This window comes from Phyllobates terribilis, unplaced genomic scaffold, assembly GCF_046119375.1.
Source record: "Phyllobates terribilis strain yellow unplaced genomic scaffold, ASM4611937v1 Scaffold_8__6_contigs__length_399053987, whole genome shotgun sequence".
NCBI lineage: Eukaryota > Metazoa > Chordata > Amphibia > Anura > Dendrobatidae > Phyllobates > Phyllobates terribilis.
The window spans coordinates 171,691,497-171,718,456 of NW_027362768.1; the positions used below are offsets into that span (position 1 = coordinate 171,691,497).

The 26,960-nt window shown below is 43.1% G+C and overlaps 1 protein-coding gene across 3 annotated transcripts in view; it reads right to left on the reverse strand.

Moving 5' to 3' along the window:
- Positions 1-5,123: 5,123 nt before the first annotated feature.
- OMA1 (OMA1 zinc metallopeptidase) overlaps positions 5,124-26,960 on the reverse strand; it is a 100,625-nt gene continuing 78,788 nt past the window's right edge. The window contains exons 8-10 of one of the 3 annotated variants that reach the window (XM_073643729.1): positions 21,625-21,774; positions 8,143-8,283; positions 5,124-7,111 (exon numbers count right to left, since the gene is read on the reverse strand). In XM_073643729.1, coding sequence (XP_073499830.1) covers positions 7,073-7,111; positions 8,143-8,283; positions 21,625-21,774 — 330 coding nt within the window. In that variant the 3' untranslated portion in view covers positions 5,124-7,072. Of the gene's footprint in view, positions 8,284-21,624; positions 21,775-26,960 lie in introns of all 3 variants that reach the window. The other 2 variants (XM_073643727.1, XM_073643730.1) reach the window with 2 other exon arrangements.

The window sequence follows — 26,960 nt, forward strand, 5'->3', positions numbered from 1 at the left end:
CAAACTTTGCAACACTCCAGTAAGGGTAAAGTATGATAGATCTGCTTCCCGGTGGTGCCATGCATTGAATCTTTATATAATTAGCTGCAGAGCACAAGATGTGGCAAAGGACGGTGCCCAGCGCCATTTATCTCCCCAGACGTCGTCTGACTCCTCTCCCTGGAGCTTAATACCCTTAGAGTCAGTTCTGATTTGGGAGGGTGGGGGTCACTGTCAGTGTCCCCTACTTTACAAGTAATCCCCAAGGTGAGGTCATTGCTCTCAAGCTATCAAAAAACTACAACTAACAGCATGTCTTGACAGGTGGCATGAGAAGAGTTTTAATTTTGCTATGGCTGGAGGATGACTACACACTGTAGCCCCCCAAAGAGGTCTATGCACAATGGAAGAGGGGGCTTCCGCTCTCTATCTGCCTCCCAAAAGATTTTGGCTACACATATAATGCTTCTCATTGCCAGTCTACTGGCTACTAGGTTGCACAACAACTCTAGCAGTGATCTCTTTAATTTTTCTTAAAGGTACAGTCAACCAGGACATTAACTGTCCACTGTCTTGTAGAAATCTTCCAAAAGGACTCAGGGGTTTTGTTTCCCACCGATCTCTTCCATTTTTTGGTTGCCAGATGATAGCGATGGCCACTAACATTTCTAGTCTCTTAGTGCAGGGGGTGGAGGGCTCCTGCTGGACCCAGTTGCCTTACAATCAGGCAGGTTTGTCCGAAGGAGAATAAGGGGAAAATGATGATACATTGACATAGAAAAAAATCCTTATATAGTTCTTACAGCTTTAATTACCATCTAACACAGGAGAGGATTAAAAGAAAGGAGACTAAGGGAGAAACTGAGGTCAACAACCCAAAAAAGCTGATTAAAGGGGACCTGTCACTTGCCATAAATATGTCATTTTTTTCCTTGGTGTAAATGCCGCTGTTCTCCTGAATCCGGCGTAGCTTTTCTTTTGTTCCTGTGCCTCTCCGTTGCTGAAATATGGCCCCGTCTTCGTTGTATGTAAATCTAGTCTTTACCCAACCCTCACATTTCCTCAGTGGGCGTTTTCTTGAGGACCACGCCCTCTCGATAACACTAGATTTATATACAGGGAAGAGGAGGCCTTATCTCTGGAACGGAGAGGCGCAGGAAGAAAAGAAAAACATCGCCGGATTCAGGAGAACAGTGGCATTTATATAAGGTTAAAAAAATTACATATATATGAAAAGTCACAGCTCTTTTTTAAAATGATACTCCAGCCTACAAAAGTGATCACCTATCCACTGGCCGCTCCATCCAACAGTGGTCTTGTGGCCAGAGGAGAACCAGCAGAGAACGGGGACATAAATACCCCATTTTGGCAACTGTTGGGGGTTCCAGTGATGATGAGTGGTCTGTATCCTGAGAAATCCAGAATGCAGCTCTGGAGGTGACTGGAGCATAAAACGGGATGTGACCGTAGTGAACAATCCTATTCATTTCAAAGGTAACTTTTGGAAAACTGCACCTCTGGTGAACAGTCTAAACACCGCACAGATATTTGAGCAGCTTTTCGCATTTAGAATTTTTTTCCTACAATGTAACAGTCGTCGATTCGTGGATCCAGAAGACACTTAGTATCTTCTTTTCTGCCCCCGATCGTCATGGTAATTGGTCTGGAACTTTTCGAGCTTCTCCCTCTCACACGTAACCTTGTGTGAAGCTTTTGCAGCGTAATGAAGGTCCAGGACAGGACGGCAGAATTCATTACCCGCAATCCTCATGAATATTCATGAACCTTCTCCTTATGAATATTAAACGCCATTTTCCTGATCAAATAGAAATCTCTTTTGTAACAGGTGTTTTAAGCTGAAGAGCGGCACAATCATTATTAATGGCTCTCGCGGATGGGCGATACGCATTGAGTTTTTTTTCCGACGATCAGTCATGTTGTTGGATCAGATGCTCGACGTTAACGAGTCGCAGTGGGATTACACACAGGGTCTGATTATGCTCAGCGACGGCAGCCGCGTTTCCGGTTTCCCTTTGAACCTCAAAGATGTATAGAGGGGGGTTCTGTGTTTTTTTCCCGCACATCTGGAGATTAGATGGTAAGCTGCTGTGCAATTTAGGCTGCATAGTAGATTTCTTTTTTTGGGGGAGGGGGTATTTAATTTTTATTTGACTATTTATTAGGTTGGATCATTACTAAATGATCTGTGGAAATCCTGCACCAGGACCCCCACTAATCAGTGGAATGATCATTTGAATACCATGACTGCGCCTGGAAAAATCTTAAAGGCGAGGAACACCTTTGACATGAACAAAAATGATTTTCACATGCAGAATGTTAGTGGTTGCCTTTAGTTAGTAAAATGTTAGTCTGTAATCTTCATTCCAATACTTATTTTCAGACCCCCTAAGATGCAGTTTGCAGCCTGATCGAAGTTTCAGATTTTTCTATCGAGAGTCTCTCTGCCAGTAATATAGGTTGGATTCTGTGAGCTCTGTGTATATCAGCACAGCTTCTATCCTGTACTTATTTGATCTTCATGTGATTTCCTCCTCTCTGTAGATGTTTTCCCCTATATCTACCAGACCACTATTTGTAAGGCTAGGGTCACATGGCCATTTTCTCTCCATCTGACAAAAACGGTCCGATTATGTTAGTCAGACTCTGATCAGAGTGGGATCCGATTTTCTCGGAGGTGGAGATCGAAAATAAAAAGTTTCTCCACTATGTCAGTGAAAATCGGACTGCACTCAGATGTCATCGGTGTGAGGTCGGATTTTTGTTCTTGGACCCATAGACTTTAGTGGGCGAGTGCCATCCAATTCTCGGAGGCAAAACGTGCATGGTGCGATTTTTTTCCTTTGACATGTATGTGCACAGCCCCATAGAATAATATGGGTATGAGTGCTATCCGTCAAAACCAACGATAACGAGCCCTTACAGTGAGAGAAGGGAGGGACATAGCAGCGGGTCAGAACCAGGAGCCCTGATGGATGATGGAAGATTTCTGCAGGTCATTCAGCTAGATAAAGGACTTAGACCTCATTCACACATCTGTTTTTTTTGCGTATGAGTGCTATCCCTGTTTTTCACGGATAGCACTCGTATCTATAATAGTGAATGTGGTCATTTACATGTCTGATTTTTCGCAAGTTAATGATCTGAGCATCTGATCAAATTTGGCAATGCAAGTCTATGGGTCCGTGAAGAATACGGACAAAACTTGGATGACCTTTGAGTGCGGTCCGATTTTCATGGGCTGTTACGATAAGGAGGAGAAAATATTTATTTTCACGTAAAAGAAAAACTGATGAAAGTCACTTATGAGTCTTGGTGCCTTTTTTTCGCACGTGAAAGAACTGACGTGTGAATGAGACCTTACAGAAACTGAAGCTGCAAAATGGTGGAAAGTTTTTAATTCTTTTTATTTATAAAGTGGTTTCATTTTGCATGACGGGAGCAAATGAACAATAAAAAGAAATTATGTGCAGAGGTGAACGTAGGGTTAAAGGGAGCTCAAATTTTGTAGAAGGGCTATGGCTCCTCAGTTTTACTTACAGGACCCTCGGTAATCGGTACGATTCTCGTTCAATAGTTTTACAGGCAATCCTACAGGTACATGGTACCGAGAATAGTATTTCTAAAAAAACAACAAAAAAAAACCCTTAAAGGGCTATTCCCATCTTAGATTAGAAGGACATGCACAGGCTATGGCATGTATGATAGATTGATACGTCCCACATCTATTTTGAGAATGGGGCTTCAGATATTTCGAAACTTTTTGCACATTACTGTATCAAAGTTTTGTCAAAGTCTGATATCAAACCTGATTTGCATTGCAAAAAGGCAAAATCTGCAGTGAAGATCCAGAGAATAAATTAGCATGCTGCAGATTTTAGATTCACACCGCAGGTCAATTTCGGTTGTGACTGTTTCTGCGGCATGTGGTTAGGATGGTCTTTAATCTTATCCACTTTGCTGTTACTTCAATGCACTGTGGATTTTCTGCCCGCAAATGTAGATACAAATCCACACGTGTGAAAGTATCCTATAGAAGCAACAGCTTTTGAATTAAAAAAAAAATAAAAAAAATCAATCAATCAACCTTTTTATTACATTGTATCTATTCCTGAAAAGCTGGGTGATACATATATAAAGAATATAAAATAAAATTAGTGACAGAGCAACACCCTCATCATGTAAGGAGAATGTGCGACCACTACTGCATTTGCATTCCATAGGAGTGGTAGATGCACATGCTTAGTACGGCTCTATTCACACAGGAGATTTTGGGACTTGTGCGCGTGTCCCGGGTTTACCTCGACAGAGAGGAACCAGAAGACCGCGGTGTTTGGTTTCACGTACTCCTGCACTGGTTAGAAGCACTTCACCATCGTATTAAACAGTGCAGGTTTTTCCTTGCCAACAGTTCAGGGGTTAATCTGTTCTGTTGAGAGCACCTGGAGCTTTCCAGCTTAGATGGTCTCAGCTGTTCAGTGTTGGCCACTCTCCTCTGCTATATATTCCTGCCTCTGGCACTTAGGGATTGCCAGTGTTAGTTCTTACTGCCGGGTTCTGGAGTTGGAGATGTAGTTCGTGGTTGGAGTAGGCATTTGGAGATTTGTTCAGATAACTGTAGCTTGGAGTTTTGTCTGTGTGCACATCCTCATCCCATCCTATTTGGTTTCTCATTCCTTTAACTCCCGTTTCCTACTCCATTGTTTGGTGAGTGCATTTTGTATGATTGGTATTTTCATTTATCCCTGTCCATCTTCCCTTGTTTATCTGGTTAGTGTATACCTAAACACTTCAGCTTCCCACCTCCCTTGGTGGGGGAGGGGACAGATAAGGGTTTATATAGGAGCATAGCAAGGCACGTGACTCTGGCATCTTCACCATCAGAAGTAATCCGGTGGACAGGGATAGTCTAGGATGTCCCCTAGCTTGAAGGATAGGGAGGGAGCTTCTTTGCACTGGGATATCCTGCAACAGTGCAGTGACATTAGGTCACAGGAGACAAGGCACCAGCAATCATATGTTATCCTGAGGACAGGTGATACAAGTTGCTTATGGGACAGCTCCTTTAGAAAGAAATTCTCTCTGGGTAAATGGGTTGGAATAAATCTCAAGTATTTGACACAGAGTGAATATGAAAAACTGATTTTATTTAACTCCTTAATGAAATTCTGTTGACAAGGGGTCACATGAATGGCTCAGGTAGGGCCGGTAGGGCCCATGACTGCTACTTTCTGGGGCTACTTAGTGAGCCACTTAGCAATCTCTAGTTCAAACATGAATATACCAGTGTAACAACTTAATAAAAATGATACAAAAATTGGTTAAAGTGCTACAATCATCACGGAGGTTCAGAAAAGATAGACTCCTCGTACGTATATCAGACATACTGGGAATACAAAGCGATTTTTGCCGACGCAGGTCACGTGGCCAAGGATCGCTGTGCTTTTGGTGCAGCACAGTGGAAGTGAACGGGATCGCATTGCGCCTCTTTGGCTACCGCACCTGAGACAAGCAGGTCGCAAATATTCAGCTGTTTCCAACTTGCTGGTCACAGTATCTTGGGGATCGCAATGCCACCGATCAGGCTGCGATGTAGCAGCTGCATAGAGCAATCTTTGGCCGAGATACCAGAGTTGCAGCCAAAGTTGCCGTGTGACCTCAGCCTGATATCTGCTAGCAGAAAATGTGAAATGTTATATACGACGGCTTTCTGCAGTGGCCACCTTCAGGGATTGCCCCCATTAACTGGGCCAAAAGAAGAAAACAAATCCTTCATTCTAAAATCTCAAAAAGTCACATCCAGAGCTGCACTCAGAATTCAGCTCACTGTTAGCCTGTGCTCTGTGCAGACACTGAACAAGCAGGCCTATAATCTGGGAACTAGTGGAGACGCTGAATGCAGCTCTGGATGTAACTGGAGCACACATTATGTGAGAAGATAAATGTACTAAACTACCGAAAGCAGTAAACCATGGCGTTCACAGCGCTCCATACAATGGACGGACGGTGCGGCTCCAGAGCCGAGATCGGGTCAGTGGTGAATGATCAAAGGGGTTTTCCAATCCAACAGTCTTGGGGCCCATTCATCACTTGCATTTTTAAGTCCCTTTTCTTTTTTTTTTTCTCTTTTGTTATTCGGTGACTTTTTTTTCGGACCAAAATTCTTCAAAATGATGAAATGGTACATGTGGTTCATGAATTTTGCACAAAAATGCTTTTTAGAGCAAAAAAAGTTTCATGTTCTGCTGAAAAATGTTGTAAAATTGGCGTAAAAATTCAAGATGTACATAAAATTACTCTGGGGGAAGGTAGGGGCGAGAGTCCATTTGTGCAAAAACTTTTTAAAAAGGCAAAGTTGATGAAACAGATGAAAACATCTGAAAACTCCAAACCTCGTCCACAATGGCGAACAGGAAAAAAAAAAAAAAAGCAAAAACAAAGACGAGCACATAAAATAGAGAGGCGCAAATTAAAAGAACAAGGAGCAAATGGATCACAGGAAAGAAACCCACGAAGCACAAAGGAAAAAAAAAAAAGGTGCACAGGACTACACGGCAACGTCCATCTTGCGACCACCAAAAAATAATTTTTGCAACTATTTTTTTGCAAAAAAAAAAAAATAAATGAACGAATTAGCAGACAGGTGGCATACAGAACGTAGTTGCCTTCTATACAGCGAGGCGTATACAGTTTGCGGACAGCAACAGGTAACGGAACACATTTGGAAACGCAGCTCTTTGTTACAATTGTGGAAAGATGCAGGTCGCAACACGACACCATAGCAAATCTTTAGGTGTTACGTCGCAAGGAGATACATGTCGTTTAGCCCGAGCCTAATTCCTCAGCATTTGAAAGATTTCTGCTTGCTGTCAGTGAATGTGGCTGTTTATATCCAGATGCTTCTTGGCTACAGGGTTTTGTTACAACTGGATCCAGTCCTTTGCAGCACAACGCTCTCCTGTCCTGATAGTTTGGCACCACGTGTCAGCCCCGAGTCCAGGCCCCTTCGGCTCTTAGAGGATTTGTCTACTTGGATTTAAAGCTTTTTTTTTCTGGTTTTATGTAAATTTAACTTTCACAGTCGGGACATCAGTATATTCTGGTTTTGCTTTTTCTGAAGAAAAAAAAAGAAAATAATGACGAGTAGAACTTGATGTCATTTTAAGGCTTCCTGAAAATATCAGAGTAACAGAAGTGAAGACACTCGAATAAATCCCTAGAAACATTTTAAAAAGATTTTTCAGTAATATAAAAAGAACTCCCCGCGATATCCAATGATATAAAGTTTCTGGCGCTGACGTTTGGAGAATTAAACAGTGTGCACCTTCCTCTGTGACGCCATTGAGCAGAAAATGTTACCCCCCCCCCCCCCCCATCACCTTCACTAGGCCAGAAGGACCACGGCGCTCTGGTTTTGTTCTTTAGATTTCTTTGTGATCAGTTTGTGGCCCTTCACTGATCGTATATTCTTTTTTCTTTTTAAAATAGGTCCAAAATTTTGTGCATGATACACATTTATAGGGGTCAGAGCTCCATTTTCTTTTTAGCCGGCTCGCCCTACAGAAGTGCGTATAAACAAAATCTGGATACCGGCATCCACCACTAGAGGGAGCTCAGGAATTTACTGCAGACAGATTTAGTATTGAGCTCGATGGGAGTGGCATAAGCCTTTATACAGAGATTAGGAAGAGTTTATCTGATTGTTAAACCTGGAAATGTTACAATTAATCAGGAAATAAAGTTGTCCTCACTGTTTGCCTGCAATAATCAATCTTGTGGAAATCCTGCAGAGAGCAAGGGACGATCTGCTGATCAGTTCCATTGTCAGCGGGTGGCCATGTAAAGCCCAGCATTTTAATCGAGAGGTGGGAATTTCTAGTCTTACTGCCGACATGGCAGAGGGGAGAGGCTCAGCTGCAGCCAGTTGTCTTACAGCCGCACACTGGACAGGGAGGAGGAGCAGTAATGGGGGATATGTACAGGAAAATGGAGCTCGGATCCCTATTAAGCTTATGGGTTTTGGAGTTTTGAACCCTTTTATACAAATTAGATAGGTTTTAAGGCAGTACATATCCCCCTCATCACACGCCGGGCGCTCCGCTACGCTCCTCTGACCACGGCTGTGAGCGCCACTCTGTCATCCACCTGGAGAGGTTTGATGGCGCCGGTTATCACTTTGTTTTCTCCGTGTTTCTGGAGTAGATGCTTCATAGACAATTCAAAAACCGATCTGGGGTCCACGGAAGGGAGAGCCGGGCAGTTACAGGACTCTCTCTGTTTAATGGCCTGGAAAATAAAAAATAAAATATCACTTTAAATCAGGAACAATTTCCAAACAAAATTAATTTCTAAAATCCAAAGTTTTATTCTCCAGTCACCACCAGAGCTGCAGTCACATGTCTAGTATTTTCCTAGGGGTGCAGGATAAAAGATGGATCTATTCAGATGCTTCCCCAAGACTTATCAAGGGTCTCTCAATTAATTAACTTTTACCATACTTTTTTTTTTCATAAGACAACACATTTCTACCTAAAAAAAAAGGGTCCTTCCTCAGGTTCCCAAACATAATCCTCTGCTGATATTTCATATCTTGTAATCTGAAAGCTAACAAGTAAAGAGCAGAATTCTGAATGCAGCTCTGGATGTGGATGAAGCATAAGGAGGGACTTAACTCCTTTACGGCTGCCTATGTGTGTTATTATGGTGGTCGGTAAGGGGCCTTCTTCTACATCTAAAGCTGTTAAGGCATGTTGGGAGTTGTAGTTACACAACAACTGAACGTTATATAGCAATTTGCCCCTATGGTGCAGCAGAATTAACGTTTGATGGATGTCCTAATGACAGCTCAGCGGCCTGCTCTCACGGTCGGGATTGGAGGAACCTCTGATCCTGGCTGATTAATGCTGTAATCACTGTGGTCAAGAAGGCTGTGGCATGTTCAAGGGGTATGCCATTCTTTCGTCAGGTCGCCTGGTTTGGTAGTTACATGATTGGTGACTGGGGGTCCTCTGTGCAGTCCTAGTAAGGACCCCCAGAAATGTCTATACTGTTAGGTTGCATTAAAAGGTTGTCCAGCTTTGTGGTATAAGTCTGCAGTAACTATATATGAGGATTCTCTGGTGCCGGGAGCAGTCCGTCATGTGAGTGCAAGTATGTGATTTGCATACTTCTGGCCACATTACGACTAGACTTGTCTGGCCTCGCTCAATACACCTGCATTCAGGGAGGCCGTGCCCATCTAGTTGGCAAGTGACCGCATGCTTGAAAATCATATACTTGTGATCATGCGCCTGCCGCTCCCGGCACTGGAGAATCCTCAGAGCGCGCAATGTGAAGATTCACAAGTCTGCAGTCACATAGAGTAACTGCAGACTTGTAGCTTACAACCCCTGTAAAGGGACACAAGTCATTAAATTGTAGGCGAATACATTTTAGGTTCGATTCATTCTTGCATTATTTTTTTTTTTGTCTAGTTTTTGGCTTGCACTATTTTTTTTTTAACGTTTACTTTATATGTGTTCACCTTTTCTTTATTTTATGATTTTCAGATATTTTCAGCTGATTCAAAGTTGCAATTTTTTTCCCCACAAATGTACTCCAGTCATCCCCTTCTCCCCACATACCTCCCTTGGGAATAATATTATGTACAGCTAAAAATTTTGTGCAATTTTTGTGATATTTTAAAGGAACGTGCAACTTTTTGCGCTAAAAAGACAAAAATAGAGAACATTTATTTTTGGGATCAAAATTCATGAAACATTTTTAAAGACTTTATAAACCAAAAAAATTAGGAAAGTCAGCTCACTCACCAAGAGACCTGATTCATGGACTTGTAGTTCTACAAGGTGGAATGTGAAATGGTGGGAAAAAAATCCAGCGTCAGGGTCTTCTGATAAAAACACAGAATTTTCAACAAATATGTTTTTATAAGAAGACTGACGCTGGATTTTTTTTTTTTACCATTTTAAGAATTTGCCGCAAAAAACATCAATGAATACAACAAGAAAAACAAAAGCAAATGATGAATTGGGCCATAAAAGGTATAACATAAAGGAGGAAAATATTAGTACCCTTATTATTAAGGGTTATTACTGTATTAAAACCAAGGTAAGGTTCTGCAGCCTGCCTCGTCTCCCACGCGGCCTGCGGCCCGCCTCGTCTCCCACGCGGCCTGCGGCCCGCCTCGTCTCCCACGCGTCCTGCGGCCCGCCTCGTCTCCCACGCGTCCTGCGGCCCGCCTCGTCTCCCACGCGTCCTGCCTCGTCTCCCACGCGGCCTGCGGCCCGCCTCGTCTCCCACGCGTCCTGCGGCCCGCCTCGTCTCCCCCGCGTCCTGCGGCCCGCCTCGTCTCCCACGCGTCCTGCGGCCCGCCTCGTCTCCCACGCGTCCTGCGGCCCGCCTCGTCTCCCACGCGTCCTGCGGCCCGCCTCGTCTCCCACGCGTCCTGCGGCCCGCCTCGTCTCCCACGCGTCCTGCGGCCCGCCTCGTCTCCCACGCGTCCTGCGGCCCGCCTCGTCTCCCACGCGTCCTGCGGCCCGCCTCGTCTCCCACGCGTCCTGCGGCCCGCCTCGTCTCCTACGCGTCCTGCCTCGTCTCCTACAGCCCACCTCATGTCCTACGTGTCCTGCAGCCCACCTCATATCCTAGGTTCCACCATAGCAGACGCTGTTTAGCAAAGACCGTGCAGAATTCTGACTACAGCTTTGGATGTGACTGGAGTATACAACATTAACAAGTTCAGGAAAGCCAAATATTTTAACTTGTATTCTCAGCATATATGTATAACAGTGATACATCCTGAACTCCACACATCGCTGCACTCTAGGTTCAGGGTGGAGTCGTTCCATAAGCCGCAGTCGGACTGGATCATTACTTACTATTTAATAGTTAAAGCTGTTGAATCTGAATGTGATTTTTTTCTTTCTTTTTTTAGAGCTGCACTGACAGATGCATCAGCGATGGAAGACTTTCAAAAAGAAATGAACTGTGAAATGATCCCGGTCGTACAAAAAAATAAAAATGTCCTTCAACGTTCTGCTGAAGCGAGCGGGATTATTCAGCCGCTTGTTATAAAAGGATATTAATGGTGCTTAATAAACGTTAATCAGGGAAACATATAATATGAGCAGTAGAAAATGTCACCAGACGTCCCCGGGATGAGATACAAATGTAATATTCCCAATTTGTAATCCCTGGAGGCTCCTGTGTTGTCCCAAACATACAATTTACTACTAAATGCCCGCCAGACGGCAGAAGAAGAAGAAGAGGGGGAGGGGTGGGGACGGTTACGGTAATATTGTAACAAAATACGACACGCTGCATTACACAATGTAAACCCGTCACATGGCGCCGGGAATCTGCTCATTCACCCGTCCGGTAAATGTCCTGCTGTATATTCAGTGGCCAGATACTGTGCCCCTATGACAACTCTGATGGTCCCGGTGTGCAGCCTATACTAAACATATACCGCAATGCATGGTCTTTTCTATGTACCCTATTTGCAAAAACTATAAGGATCAGCAAATTTTGACACTCCATATATTGTGGAACTACAGCTCCCAGCATTCCCTGAGAGCCACAAGGTGTTGCACTATTCTCATTAGATGGAGCGCTGCAAGTTGCTGATCCTTGTCCTCTGCAGCTATATATCAATGGTAATGTATCCATGTAGACAAGATATAGAAGAAGGAACTTTTCAAACCAAAAGATAACGGCAAAAACTCTGAAAAGCCTAAAATGATTGTCCAGGATTAGTAAAACATGGCTGTCTGCTTTCAAAAACAGCGCCACACCTGTGCACAGGTTGTACACGGTATTGCAGCTCAGACCCATGCACTTCAAAAGAGAACCTGTGCACATGGGGTGGCGATGTTTCTGAAAGTAATCCTCGACAATCCCTTTACTAATGGGAATTGTGTAAGAGAAATACTAATTGCGCAATGCTGCAACTTTCTAAGACTTTGGACCCAATTCATCAAGCAGTTTGCTCCAGAATTGTGGTGGAAAACAGTTTGAAATTTAACAAAACTTTATTTTGATGTGTGTCTGTATATAGGAGGGCTGTGTGCGGGCTCATACTGTATATAGGGGAGCTGTGTACGATCTCATACTGTATATAGGCGAACTGTGTGCGGGAGCTCATGCTATATATAGGGGCTGTGTAAAGACTCATACTGTATATAGTCATACTGAGGGATACAGGGGGGGCTGTGTGTGGACTCATACTGTATATAGTTGGACTGAGCGGGGACTCATACTGTATCAACAGGGCCGCCATCAGGGCATTACTGCCCTTACTGGTGTATGGGGCTTGGTAAGCAGAGAGGGTCCGGTCGGGGCCCCATTCTTCTGCTCAACGGGCCCCAGCGTTCTGCCAGTTCAGTGAACGTGCGTTCTCGAACGCAGGTTCACTTTAAATTATTGCCGTGCGGGAAGTTTTCCGCACGGCAATAGATAACAGCCGCAGGCCCGGCCGGCGGCTGAAGTCAGTACGCACATCACTGGTGTATGACGTCACCGTCATGCGCCAGTGATCGTGCTTCCAGTGATGGGAGAGCTCGGAGCTGGAGCACCATAAGGTAAGAAGAAACTTTGCTTTTTCAACTTTTTTTTTTTCTTTAAAGCTGCACCGGGACAGGATGATGGACAATGGGGGCATAAAGGAGACACATCTGGGGGCAGAAAGAAAGGAGTCACATCTGGGGGCAGAAAGAAAGGAATCACATCTGGGGGCAGAAAGAAAGGAGTCACATCTGGGGGCAGAAAGAAAGGAGACACATCTGGGGGCAGAAAGAAAGGAGACACATCTGGGGGCAGAAAGGAGACACATCTGGGGGCAGAAAGGAGACACATCTGGGGGCAGAAAGAAAGGAGTCACATCTGGGGGCAGAAAGAAAGGAGTCACATCTGGGGGCAGAAAGAAAGGAGTCACATCTGGGGGCAGAAAGAAAGGAGTCACATCTGGGGGCAGAAAGAAAGGAGTCACATCTGGGGGCAGAAAGAAAGGAGTCACATCTGGGGGCAGAAAGAAAGGAATCACATCTGGGGGCAGAAAGAAAGGAGTCACATCTGGGGGCAGAAAGAAAGGAGACACATCTGGGGGCAGAAAGAAAGGAGACACATCTGGGGGCAGAAAGGAGACACATCTGGGGGCAGAAAGGAGACACATCTGGGGGCAGAAAGAAAGGAGTCACATCTGGGGGCAGAAAGAAAGGAGTCACATCTGGGGGCAGAAAGAAAGGAGTCACATCTGGGGGCAGAAAGAAAGGAGTCACATCTGGGGGCAGAAAGAAAGGAGTCACATCTGGGGGCAGAAAGGAGACATCTGGGGGCAGAAAGGAGACATCTGGGGGCAGAAAGGAGACATCTGGGGGCAGAAAGGAGACATCTGGGGGCAGAAAGGAGACATCTGGGGGCAGAAAGGAGACATCTGGGGGCAGAAAGGAGACATTTGGGGGCAGAAAGGAATAACATTTGGGGGCAGAAAAGAGTCACATTTGGGAGAAGAAAGGAATCACATTTGGAGGCAGAATGGAGAGACATGTGGGGTCCAGAATTGAGTACATATGGAAGCAGGATGTGGGACATTATTACTATAGGGGCTAATAGAAGGATATTATTACTGCTGTGATGTATTTTATTTTTGAGGATACTGTATTCAGCGAGAGGGGGTCCTGCTATTGTGAGGGCGACACCGTCACTTTTTTAATTCATCTGGTGTAGTGTAGAAGTTGGGGAAAATTGGGGAATGTGCTCTGTAAGCTGCTCTAGATAACTGTGTTATTTTATACAGAGACGAGTCCTGGCTGGAAGAGGTGATGGTGGTCTGTGTGGGATGAAGAGGAAAAGCGAAGATGAAGGACTTCAACTAGAGATGTCACCGGTGAGTCAGTGTGTTATCTGTACACTGACACTATACACTGTATACTATGTACAGGGCTACTGTGTATAATGGCACTTAAAAAAAAACAGAATACTAATTTTACCTTATTAATGATCAGTATTGTAGTATTCAGTCACTATGTGGTGGTAATATGTGACCTGGTCACGGTGTGGCGGTATTTGTCCCCTGTAAGTGGTATTATGCGGTCACTATGTGGGGGTAATATGTGATATGGTCATGGTGTAACGGTATTTGTCCCTTGTATGTGATATTATTGCTCATTTTAAAAAATGTACGTGACGCATTCCCTAAATAAAAATATACCTAAAAAGAGTATTGGGTATTATATGAAATGTTTAATAGGTTAGAGTAGAGTAGGGCCCGGCTAGAAGAGTTTCCTTGTCGTGGTGGCGGCTTAAAATTTTTTGGAGCGAAAACAAAAGCTGCTGGCAATGTGTGTGATGTGGTGTTCGATGGGAACTGTTAATGTATGATTGGTGAGAACGTGGTGCAGAAAGTAGAGTTTTTCCAAGAGTGGGTGATAGGACTGTGGAAAGTTCGAGGGATGAAGGCGGAGCTGGGGCGAAGACTTGGCAGAATTTCAAGGGGGCCCAAAAATTTTGCCAGTATGGGGCCCCGAAATTCCTAGTGGCAGCCCTGTGTATAAAGAGGGTGCTGTGTGGGGGCTCACACTGTAAATGGGGGCTGTGTGTGTCCTCATACAGTATATAGGGGCTGTGTGGTGACTGATACTGTATATAGGGGACTGGGAGTGGCCTCATACTGTATACAGGGGTGCTGTGTTGGGGCTCACACTGTAAATGCGGGCTGAGTGCGTCCTCATACAGTATATAGGGGCTGTGTGGTGACTGATACTGTATATAGGGGACTGGGTGTGGCCTCATACTGTATACAGGGGTGCTTTGTGGGGCGCACACTGTAAATGGGGGCTGTGTGTGGCCTCATTCTGTACATAGGGGGCTATGTGGGGGCTCACACTGTATATAGTGGAATGTCAGCATACTTAATTCTGCCAAATATTAAGCATAATAAATATAATTCGTATTTTAATATTAATATAGAGCTAATTTCAGTCAATTAGTTCGGCCTCCACAACAGTCTCATGTGGCCCCTCAGGAAAATGAATTGCCCGCCCCTGCTCTAGACTGATACATTGTAAAAGGCAATGGGGAAATATAATTCTATTTGATGTTCCAGCCTTTAGATATAAAGAATGTTTTCATTCCATGACAGCAAGCAGATCTGGAAAAGTAATTGTGAACTGTTTGTCCATCTGCTAAGTGCACAGCAGAACACTTGCCATTTAGATAGGGACAAAATGTGCGCAGGAATACCGCTGTGCGCTGACATTCGGAGAACAGACTGTGCGCAGGGAAGACGCGGCCTCTAATGTCTTCTCCGAAAACTATTTTAGGAGCTCAAGAGTTGCCAAGAGACGGATCCATGTTTAAATAATGCCGAGAAGAACATAAAAGATGCAGAGCGCAGACATGGCATGAAGAAAGGCTTCTTATAATATCAATACATGAGCGCAGATTCTGCCGCCAGACGTGATGGATGTGACAGGCGCGGCTGAAGCGAGCGCTGAGGATTCACTGCTCTGAGGTTACGCCAGGTGGAAGGAGGAACCATGGATGGAACCGGCGAAACAGCAGACTCTGCTAAGAAAGTACAATTTCTTAAAGGGAACCTGTAATTTCAGGGGATTTTTTTCAGAATAATCCATCGTGTGTACAGGAGGAATCACAGGATTTCTGGCCATCATATGACTTGAGCCCTGTAATCACCAGTTTCCCCTTCTGCAGACTCTAATTTTCAGATATCTATGAGTCCCTGCCTCTAGGCTTTGTAGCACATGATCAGAAGATGCGGCACAGAGGATATTATACTGCAGTACTGAGCAGTGTAACAGTGAATCCAGCATTAAGGCGAGCTAAAACACTTACTAGGAAGCAGCAGCACATCTACCTGTGTCTCCCTCACTCTGGTCTCCATATACTGCAGTACTGAGCAGTGTAACAGTGAATCCAGAACTCAGGTGAGACAAAGCACTTACTAGGAAGCAGCAGCACATCTACCTGTGTCTCCCTCACTCTGCTCTCCATATACCGCAGTACTGAGCAAGGTAAGAGTGAATTCAGCACTAAGGTGAGATAAAACACTTACTAGGAAGCAGCAGCACATCTACCTGTGTCTCCCTCACTCTGCTCTCCATATACCGCAGTACTGAGCAAGGTAAGAGTGAATTCAGCACTAAGGTGAGATAAAACACTTACTAGGAAGCAGCAGCACATCTACCTGTGTCTCCCTCACTCTGGTCTCCATATACTGCAGTACTGAGCAGTGTAACAGTGAATCCAGAACTCAGGTGAGACAAAGCACTTACTAGGAAGCAGCAGCACATCTACCTGTGTCTCCCTCACTCTGGTCTCCATATACTGCAGTACTGAGCAGTGTAACAGTGAATCCAGAACTCAGGTGAGACAAAGCACTTACTAGGAAGCAGCAGCACATCTACCTGTGTCTCCCTCACTCTGCTTTCCATATACCGCAGTACTGAGCAAGGTAAGAGTGAATTCAGCACTAAGGTGAGATAAAACACTTACTAGGAAGCAGAAGCACATCTACCTGTGTTTCCCTCACTCGGCTCACAACTTTTCCCCCTCCTTAAAGACTGTCATCTGATCCATCAGTGAGTTGTCAGTCCGTCTTGTCTTCAGCAGGGCGGATTTTAGCTTTATTTCAAAGTGAATAAATTCATAAGGAAAAAGGAGAAGAACACGCGACTAAAAAGTAGAGAATGAAGATTCAACTGAACCATCTACTGATACATTTTCTTTTTTTCCTTATATGTTTTTATTTTGATTGTAGATTTTTTTATTCCAGTTTCTGAACATGATTAAGGGGGCGGACATCTTGTCTTGTTCACGGCGTTCAGAGACTTGCTTTACAGCAGCCACATGAGGCATTAACAGCAACAATAGTCAGGATCTGACTAAATGAATTCTATGAAACAGTGTTATGGGCAAGCTCTGTGATCTGTGCAGAGGTCATTGTACAGGAGGAGGAGGTGAGCTGTGACATCATCTATTGTGAATGGTGGATCCTGTGTTATCTACTGTATATAGAGGTGTTATCAGTCATTGTACAGGAGGAGGAGGTGAGCTGTGATATCACCTATTGTGTATGGTGGATTCTGTATTATCTACTGTATATAGAGATGTTATCAGTCATTGTACAGGAGGAGGAGGAGGTGAGCTGTGACATCACATATTGTGTATGGTGGATTCTGTATTATCTACTGTATATAGAGATGTTATCAGTCATTGTACAGGAGGGGGAGGAGGTGAGGTGTGAAATCACCTATTATGAATGGTGGATCCTGTGTTATCTACTGTATATAGAGGTGTTATCAATCATTGTACAGGAGGAGGAGGTGAGCTGTGACATCACCTATTGTGAATGGTGGATCCTGTATTATCTACTGTATATAGAGGTGTTATCAGTCATTGTACAGGAGGAGGAGGTGAGCTGTGACATCACCTATTGTGAATGGTGGATCCTGTGTTATCTACTGTATATAGAGATGTTATCAATCAATGTACAGGAGGGGGAGGAGGTGAGGTGTGAAATCGCCTATAGTGGATTCTATGTTATCTACTGTATGTAGAGGTGTTATCAGTCATTATAATTGTTCCTGTGTCAATAATGACACGACTGCCTAGAAGTGATCTCTACAGTACAGGATGTATCAGTTATTATGAAACTCACTAATCATAGGAAAAACTGTGAGATTTCAGGATTTTCTTTTATAGTATAGTGACGTGGATTTTCAAACCAAATCTAAAAACATATCCTTGAATGTGGTTTCTAGGTTATACAGTAGGTCATCTTGTGCTTACACATTCCCTTTATAGGGGTTGCCCCTTACAACAACCTGGAGGTGGTCATGTTACTAGATGCACCCATATTAAAAGGAAACTATCACCAGGTTTTTGCTGAGTAATCTGAGCATGATGTAGTGGCAGAGACCCTGATTCCATCAATGTGTCACTTATTGGAGGAGAGATGCTTATACTACAGATAGGGATAAATGATTATAAGCCACAGGTAGACTATGGGGAAGACCTTTATCGGGGGGCCGCCAGGTGGTATTGAGCAGCTGACCAGCGACGTTATCGGGCAGCAATGATTTCCCTCCTTTAAGGATGAATCTTATAATAACCCGTATTAAATATTTCGACTCTGAACCTTTGACTGTAAGTGAAGCATGAAAGTTTCTGCATATTTAGTGTAGCAGAGTGGAAGGAGTGTGACAGTGTGCAGCCGCAGAGATTAGCGGCATCTGCGAGGGAAGCGATTACCGCGTGCCCACATCACAAGTGTATGGACGGAGTCAGATCAACTGAAGCGGATCCACATGTACATCCAATTATATCTGTATTCACAGACATTACCCGGCTCAGCCACAAGGAAAACCACTCGGAGCAGCGATACGCTCCTGGATTTTATTATCAGCCCTGTTTTGCCTGCCGCGCCGACAGAAAGAACAACTGATTGAGGCAGCGCAAAATGTCTGTTATTACGCTCGCTGCCGGCGCGCTGGAGGTTTTCTTAGCTGCGACTGAAGATAGGAAATGACAACTCCTGATCCTGTAGGATAAATATTGCAAAAAATGCTGACATGATAGTAGAAAGATGCAAACAGGGCTGCAATCCCTGTGGGCAGACGATGGAAAACTACAGCAAAAGTATAAAGAATTATTCATTGACAGCAAGCAGAGATATTGCAATGAGAAAAAATGTATATTCAGACTCCATTCACATCCAGAGCTGCAGACTAAATTCTACTGGTTTTCTCTGGCCACAAAAGGTAAACGCTATGTCTGGCGCCAAACCAACACAACTCATCACCCCAAGAACACCAACCCCACAGTGAAACATTGTGGTGGCTGCATCATGCTGTAGGGATATTTTTTGGCAGCAAGGACAGGGAAAATGGTCCAAGTCAACGGGAAGGTGGATGGTGCGAAATTCTCTTTGCTCTCAGGCTGAATGACCCCAAACACCTCCAGGCTGTGTAAGGGCTATTTGACCAAGAAGGAGAGTGATGGAGGCTACGCCAGATGACCTGGCCTCCACAGTCACCAGACCTGAACCCAATCGAGATGGTTTGGGGTGAGCTGGACCGCAGAGTGAAGGCAAAAGGGCCAAGTGCTAAGCATCTCTGGGAACTCCTTCAAGATTGTTGGAAGACCATTTCCGGTGACTACCTCTTGAAGCTCATCAAGAGAATGCCAAGAGTGTGCAAAGCAGTCATCAAAGCAAAAGGTGGCTACTTTGAAGAACCTAGAATACAAGACATATTTTCAGTTGTTTCACACTTTTTTGTTAAGTATATAATTCCACATGTGGTAATTCATAGTTTTGATGCCTTCAGTGTGAATGTACAATTTTCATAGTCATGAAAATACAGAAAAATCTTTAAATGAGAAGGTGTGTCCAAACTTTTGGTCTGCACTGTATATATATATATATATATATATATATATATATATATATATGCAAATCATTTTCTATACAAAAAAAATATAAGAATTTTTTTACAATTACGGAAAGGCCCTTTAAAAAAAAAAGAAATATAAAAATGCATTGTGTTCCCATACTGAAGGAGGAGAGGGGTGCATCCTGGTAATATTAGGGAAGGCGGAAAGCACTGACCCTTGGCCACTGTGCGGAGATGGCCCAGAGCCTCCTGAATGCCACGTAGTCAGTGCAGGGAGGAGATGGGATCGGGAGCGGCACTTATTACGGGCTGCTGAGAGTTGCAGGAAGCTCCGGGAACACAGCGTGGCAGCGTCACAATGTGTGAAAGAACAGCAGACATGTTGTTCTGCCGCACGACTGGTAAAAGGGAAGAAAATGTTCGAGCCGCAGCTGGGGGCAGAGAAATAAAAGCCCCCTCTACGTGTAATCACCTGTATAGTAATGACACATTTAACTCCTTCAGGGTACAACACAATTTCGAGAATTAAAAAGAAAGAGTCATAAAATCAGGTTTAATGTTAAATGTTTTTTTAAGCAACGATAATGGTGGGTTATTTTTTTCAGAATTCCGTTTCACGATGTTAAAATTAAATCGTAAATCTTCCCATTTTTACACTCGGTACTAGGCCTTATAATAGACTCATACTACCTTTTGTGCACAAAAGACTTTTCTTTTCAGAAGTCTCATTATCACCACAGACAGGATTACAATGAAAAGTAACACAGGATTCATTCACAATAGTTGACGTCACAGCTCACCTCCTCCTCCTGTACAATGAATGATAACACCTCTATATACAGTAGATAACACAGGGTTCACCATTCACAATAGGTGATGTCACAGCTCACCTCCTCCTCCTGTATAATGATTGATAACACCTCTATATAGAGTAGATAACACAGGATTCCCAATTCCCAATAGGTGATATCACAGCTCACCTCCTCCCCTTCCTGTACAATGACTGATAACACCTCTATTTACAGTAGATAACACAGGATCCACCATTCACAATAGGTGATGTCACAGCTCACCTCCTTCTATTGCAGACATGATTGCTGCTAATGTTCATGTGAAGAACAGGCAGTAGGAGCCTATTAGGCTTAGTGGCCAGTGGTTAAATTATAAGATTTTTTTTCAATATAAAAAATATATGAAATGAAAAAAACATCATCAAAGATAAAAAAAAAAAATACATTGAAAAGAGGTTTGTGTCACAGATGGGTACATTCTTACATGCATATATTTTGGGCTAAAATCATTTTTTTTGTAATAGGGTTTCATTACAAATTTTGCACAGTTTTTTTTTTACAGGTTCTTTATTTTCCTGCACATTCAACTTTGATGATGTCTGTGGCGTTACATCAGCTGAGAGATAACAGAGTTACAAAGTGTCCGGTCAGAAGGAGCTCACTGACAGGTTCTCAGTTAGAGGTCAGACTCTTTCTCTCATTAGTGCAGTTTCCTCCCACACTGATTAGCACTTCTGCTGACTGATGTATGCACAGGAGTATACCTGTCTTCTCCTGAGCTCCTCTCCGCTGACTGATGACCACATCAAAGTTTAATGTGCAGGAAAGCAAAGAGCCTGTAAAAGCCAAATGGTGCAAAATTTGTAAAGAAACCCAATTGCAAAAATGATTTTTAGTCCAAAATACATAAATTTAAAAAAAATAAATCAAAATTATACCCATAGGTGGCCAACACTAAAATAAAAATCTGATTTAAACAATAGGCCATTTCCTAATTACACATTTAATTCAATAATGTTTTTTTTTTTTTTATAAAGTATTATTTTTTTGTAATAATAAACAAAAATAATTAATTAGAGTTATTTCTCCCGTCTGCATTTACACTTTTGCTTCTGAGTAAATATATGTTTAGCTTTCCTATTTATTTTTTTTTACTTTTTTGCTTCTGTGCATATGGATAAGGCCACGTTTTCTTGTAGGATTCAGTTGTGTTCTCTAAAACAGCAAAAATTAGATACCAGAATACTCCGGAGTGGGAATGACCTCATCATCTAGATGTACCCCCCTAAAAAAAAAAAAATTGATGAAGAGGGGTAAAAAGGATACGGGGATAACTGATCAGAGGGGCGCTGGATTGGACATTGATCAGAAGTTCTCGTTAGCGCCCCCTATCATGCACTGATTAGACAGAATCCTATTGCACCAACCTTGGGGATGAGTCTGTCCAGACGCTCCGCTCGGTTCTCGTGTGACGGATGGGTGGAGAGCCACTGGGGGATGCGCGGCTGCCCCACCAGGGTATCCACGAGTTCCATCTGTTTCCAGAAGACAGAGCTGGCTCTCACATCGGTGCACGCCTGGGGAGGGGGGATATAATAACAGGATTATCACATTGTATCCAGCCACAGGGGAAAATAAAAGAAGAGTTCAGCAGCTGTTTATTTTTATTTTTTTTTAACTCCTTCACAACATCCGCAGTACATGTACGGTGCATGTCGGAAGCGGGTGTATGGAGCAGGCTCCCGCAGCGAGCCCGCCGCATACCCGGCAGTAGATGGCTGTGTATTACAGCCAGGATCTGCCGCTAACAATCAATCAATCAAAAAAATGCTGTCAAGCGGCATTTAACATGTGCGTCATTTTCTCCACCCATCGGCGTGCCCGTGACATGATCGCGGGTCACCAATGAGTTGTCACGACAGCCGGGGGTCCGCTGATGAGCCCCGTGCCAGTCATTACGGAGCTCCTTTGCAACTCTGTCTGTGGTCGGGCTTTAAAGGAGACCGTGACTTCTGCTATATGCAGAATGTATGTATAAAGCACAAGCAATCAGGCAATCGCATCTTACAGTCCCCTAAGGGGACTAACAATAACAGTAAAAAGTTTTTTTTTTTTTTTTTTAAATATAAAAAAATAAAAAAAAGTTAAAATCACCCCCCTTTTCCCCTACTGAAAATAAAAATAATAAAAAAAATACACATATGTGGTATCGCCGAGTTCAGAAAAGTCCGATCAAAATATAAAAACAATTAACCCGATCTGTAAAAATTGTAAAAGGAAAAAAATTCAAGAATGTCAAAATTAAGTTTTGTTTTTTTTGGTTGCCGCAATTCCACAAATAAGGCTGTAACAAGCGATCAAAAAGTCACATCGGTCCCAAAATTGAATTAATAAAAACATTGTTTCGTCCCGCAAAAAATAACCCATCCCACGGCTCCATCAGCTGAAAAATAAAAATGTTATGGATCCCGGAAAATGGTGACAACCTAAACATTTTTTTTTTTTTTTTTGAAAACTTTGATTATTTTTTCACCACTAAAATAATAATAATAAAAAAAGACAGATTTGGTATTGCCGTAATCGTATTGATGAGGAAAATCATATTACCAAGTTCTTTTTACCATAAAATGTAGACTGTAAAAACAATTCTCAAAAGACAATGTCAGAATTGCCTTTTTCTCACAATTTAACCAAACTAGGAATTTTTTTTTCCTATTTTCCAGTACACTATGTGGTAAAATGAATGGTGTCATTCAAAAGTACAAAAAACAAGCCCTCATATGCCTATGTGGATGGAAAAATAAGAGTTATGGCTCTGGGAATAAAAGAAGGAAAAAACGGAAACGCAAAAACGGAAATTGGCCGCTTGAGTGAAGGGGTTAATAACTTTTGTATCTGTGTTTGCTGTCAGTGAATTGAAAAACATTCTTATTTACATCCAGAGCCTGAAATCTTGCATAAACCTAATACTTCTCACAGCTGGGGGGTTGTTACAATTGTTTGTACCCAAAGAGATAGCTTCATTTTGTAAAGTTCTGGAATATTACAAGGATATGCGAACACTTGGACCTCTAAAAATCTAGAGAATTAATCTGGTTGACATATTTTTCTTCTTCTTTAGATGCATGTATTTTTGGCTAAAAAAAAATGTTTTTTTTAAATTGGGTTAAAACTTTGCACAGTTTATCTTCTTTAGCCTGTCTATTGCAGGCTGTAGAATGAGTTAACTAAGAATCAATAAGTGAGTTTGGACTGACGATCCAATGAGAGGGTTTCTAAAGCTTATATCTGTTTGTTTTTTGTTTTTTTTTAAGCTCCTCTCAGTTATTTATGACCACAGAACACATCAAAGTGAAATGTGCAAGGAAACAAAAGAGCCCGAAAAAGCAAAAGGGTGCAACATTTTTGGTGAAACTGAATTGCAATAATGATTTTTAAAACCAAAAATACATGTTTTTCAGTATAAAAAAAAAATTGACACCAGACGTGGACAATTCCTTTAAGGGTTTAATGCTGCATCACTTCTATGTTTTCCCTGCACGGACCTCCTTGATGAATACAGCCAGCGCCATTCACTTGGACAACGGAAAGATAGAAAAATGAGTGCTGTGGCCCCTTCATCTCCACGGGGTCCCAGAGGTCGATCATAAAACGATTGGAAATTTTTGCAACTTGCCTTTACTATGGAAGATGAGGATTGGGGGACACCCCTTTAAATATCACCTCGGGTTGGGACTCTGCTTTATAGGTTTTCATGAAGTGCCAAAGTGACAGCAAAAAGAAAAAGTGTTGTAAGGATGACAAGTCGTCTGCCGTGCGGAGTGACAGCCGTCACATCCTGACCTTTCAGTGTCCTTGTGAAACGCGACGAGCGACAAGAGAAATGGCGACGTTTTCAGGAACCGCCGCACGGACGCAGCCATGATTTACTGCGACAACCTCACACATTACACTGATACATTGTCACGTAGTGCCGCACTTAGCACCATTAAAAAAAAAGAACCACATCATACTTCGGAGTGATAAATAAAGCATACCGCACGTATCCGGATGACAGAACGGCCATCAGTCCATTATCAGAGCAACGGCAAGATTTAAAGGGACATCTCCAGAGACGGCAGTGACGACGAGCGTATGTTTCGTTAAAAGGGAGCGGCGCCACTTTGTTATTAAGCTCTTTATGTTGTTTCGCTACATCCACCTATAGCAACTCTGCTGTCCCCATACAGTCATGGCCGAAAGTATTGGAAGCCTTGAAATTGCTCCAGAAAATGAAGTATTTCTCAGAAAATTATTGCAATTATACACTAGTTTTGTTACACACGTGCTTATTTCCTTTGTGTGTATTGGAACAACACAAAAAAAAAAAAAGAGAAAAAAAGGCAAATTGAACATAATTTCACACAAAACCCCCCAAAAATGGGCCGAGAACTATCCATCGACATTTGAATGAAATGAAAAGCTATGGCAGTAGACCCAGGAGGACCCCACTGCTGACACAGACACATAAAGAAGCTAGACTGAAGTTTGTCAAAATGTACGTGAGCAAGGCAAAATCCTTCTGGGAAAGTGTCTTGTGGACAGATGAGACCAAGATAGAGCTTTTTGGTAAAGCAAATCATTCTACTGTTTAATTGAAAATGGAATGAGGTCTACAAAGAAAAGAAACTGAACCTCCGCCATATTTGACTGTAGGTACTAAGATGTTTTGGGGTTGCTTTACTGCCTCTGGCACTGGGTGCCTTGGCTGTGTGCAAGGTATCATGAAATCTGAAGATTGACAAAGGATTTTGGAAGGCAATGTAGTGCCCAGTGTCAGAAAGCTGGGTTTGCGTCCTAGGTCATGGGTCTTCCAGCAGGACAATGACCCCAAATATACTTCAAGAAGCCCCCAGAAATGGATGGAAACAAAGCACTGTAGGGTTCTGAAGTGGCAGCAATGAGTCTTGATCTAAATCCCATTGATCACCTGTAAAGAGATCTTAAAATTGCTGTTGGGAGAAGACGCCTTCACATATGAGAGACCTGGAGCAGATTGTAAGAAGAGTCCAAGATTCCAGCTGAGAGGAGTAAGAAGCTGATGGTTAAAGGAAGCGATTGATTGCAGTTATTTATTCCAAAGGGTGTGCAATCAAATATTAAAGCTGAGGGTGCCAACAATTTTGTCCAGCACAATTTTGGGGTTTTGTGTAAAATTAGGTCCAATTTGCTTTTATTTCTCTTTTTTTGTGTTGTTCCAATACACACAAAGGAAATAAACATGTGTATAACAAACCATGTGTAATTGTAATAATTGTCTGGGAGAAATACTTCATTTCCTGCAACAATTTCAAGGGTGCCAACACTTTCGGCCATGACTGTATATGAAAATGGTCGTGCACGCTATGACAATGAGCCCCAAATGGTGTGATGGGCACCTACAGGCTACTCTTGGTGCGAGACATCCTCCCTTTTCTTCTGGATGATGCCTCCTAAATCAGCCACATCTGGCACCTGCCCTGTCCAGGACATTGGAAAGTGAACCTGTGTGCATGCACCGGAGAATTGGTGCAGGCAAAAGAGTCTACTGACTGGTGTCTCCTACATCATCTACACATTTGGTGGCAGAAAGGGCTGAAGGTCACCGAGCATGGCATGGAGACGCCCACCGAACCGCCTGGCGCTCAATATCATACCACGTTGGATGATTTCACACAGTTTTTGTGCAGGTACATTGGGCTGCAGCGGAGTTATAGAAAAGTTTCATAACGTGGTGGCATCAGTTTATACAGCAAAAACTTGATATACAGTGCTGCTCACCATTATTGGCACCCCTTCATTTATTCATAGACTGTACAATATCTTCACAAATAAATGGAAATGTATCAAAGTTATATCCTCAGGATTTTAATAAAGGCACCCCTAATTAACACTTGGTTGCACACCCTTTGGCATTGCTGACAGCCTCCAAACGTTTCTTGTAGCCATCTATAAGCTTCTTGCTCTTCTCAGCTGGAGTTTTCTCCCACTCTTCCTTTGTAGTTTGTTCAAGTTCTTGAATGTTTCCAGGGTTCTTTTTCCCAATGGCAGATTTCAGCTCACCCCAAATATTTTCAATGGGATTGAGGTCAGGACTCATTGCTGGCCATTTTAAGACAATCCATTTTTTTCTTTTTCAACCATTCTTGTGTACTTTTGGATGTGTGCTTTAAGTCATGGTCTTGCTGGAGAAATTCTCTGATTTCAGGATTCCTGTGATACGGTCAAGGACTCCAGTACCAGACGCAGCAAAGCAATGTCATGAAAACGACACCCACTTGGGTCAGACCTTGCAGCTCTCTGGCGCCCCCTTATCCTGCTGGTCAAACACGGTATTGACCGAGGATAAGCCCGGGTGCAGCTGCTCTAATTTATGTCGGCTATTGCGGCATGTGATGTGACAGGACGTATATATACCACCAGTTCCTTCCAGGAACGTATATATACCTCTGACCAGCCACCCTCAAACCACAATATCACATAAATACTGGTATACTGCCACCACCGATCGCTTGACAGGTGGATCGGGTACCCGTTAGGTAACGTGAATTAGCGGGTGAGGAACGTGTTTGCTCGACATAGGACAAGAAGAAAGAAGCTGGTAAATAATAATGATTTACTCCCAAAGGGGGGCAGTGTTTACAAAATATATACAAGATATTATAAAGGAGACAATTTACATGTATGCATAAACAGTTCTTAAAGTAAAAGGGATAAGTAAAAGTAAAAGGGATAAGTAATAGCA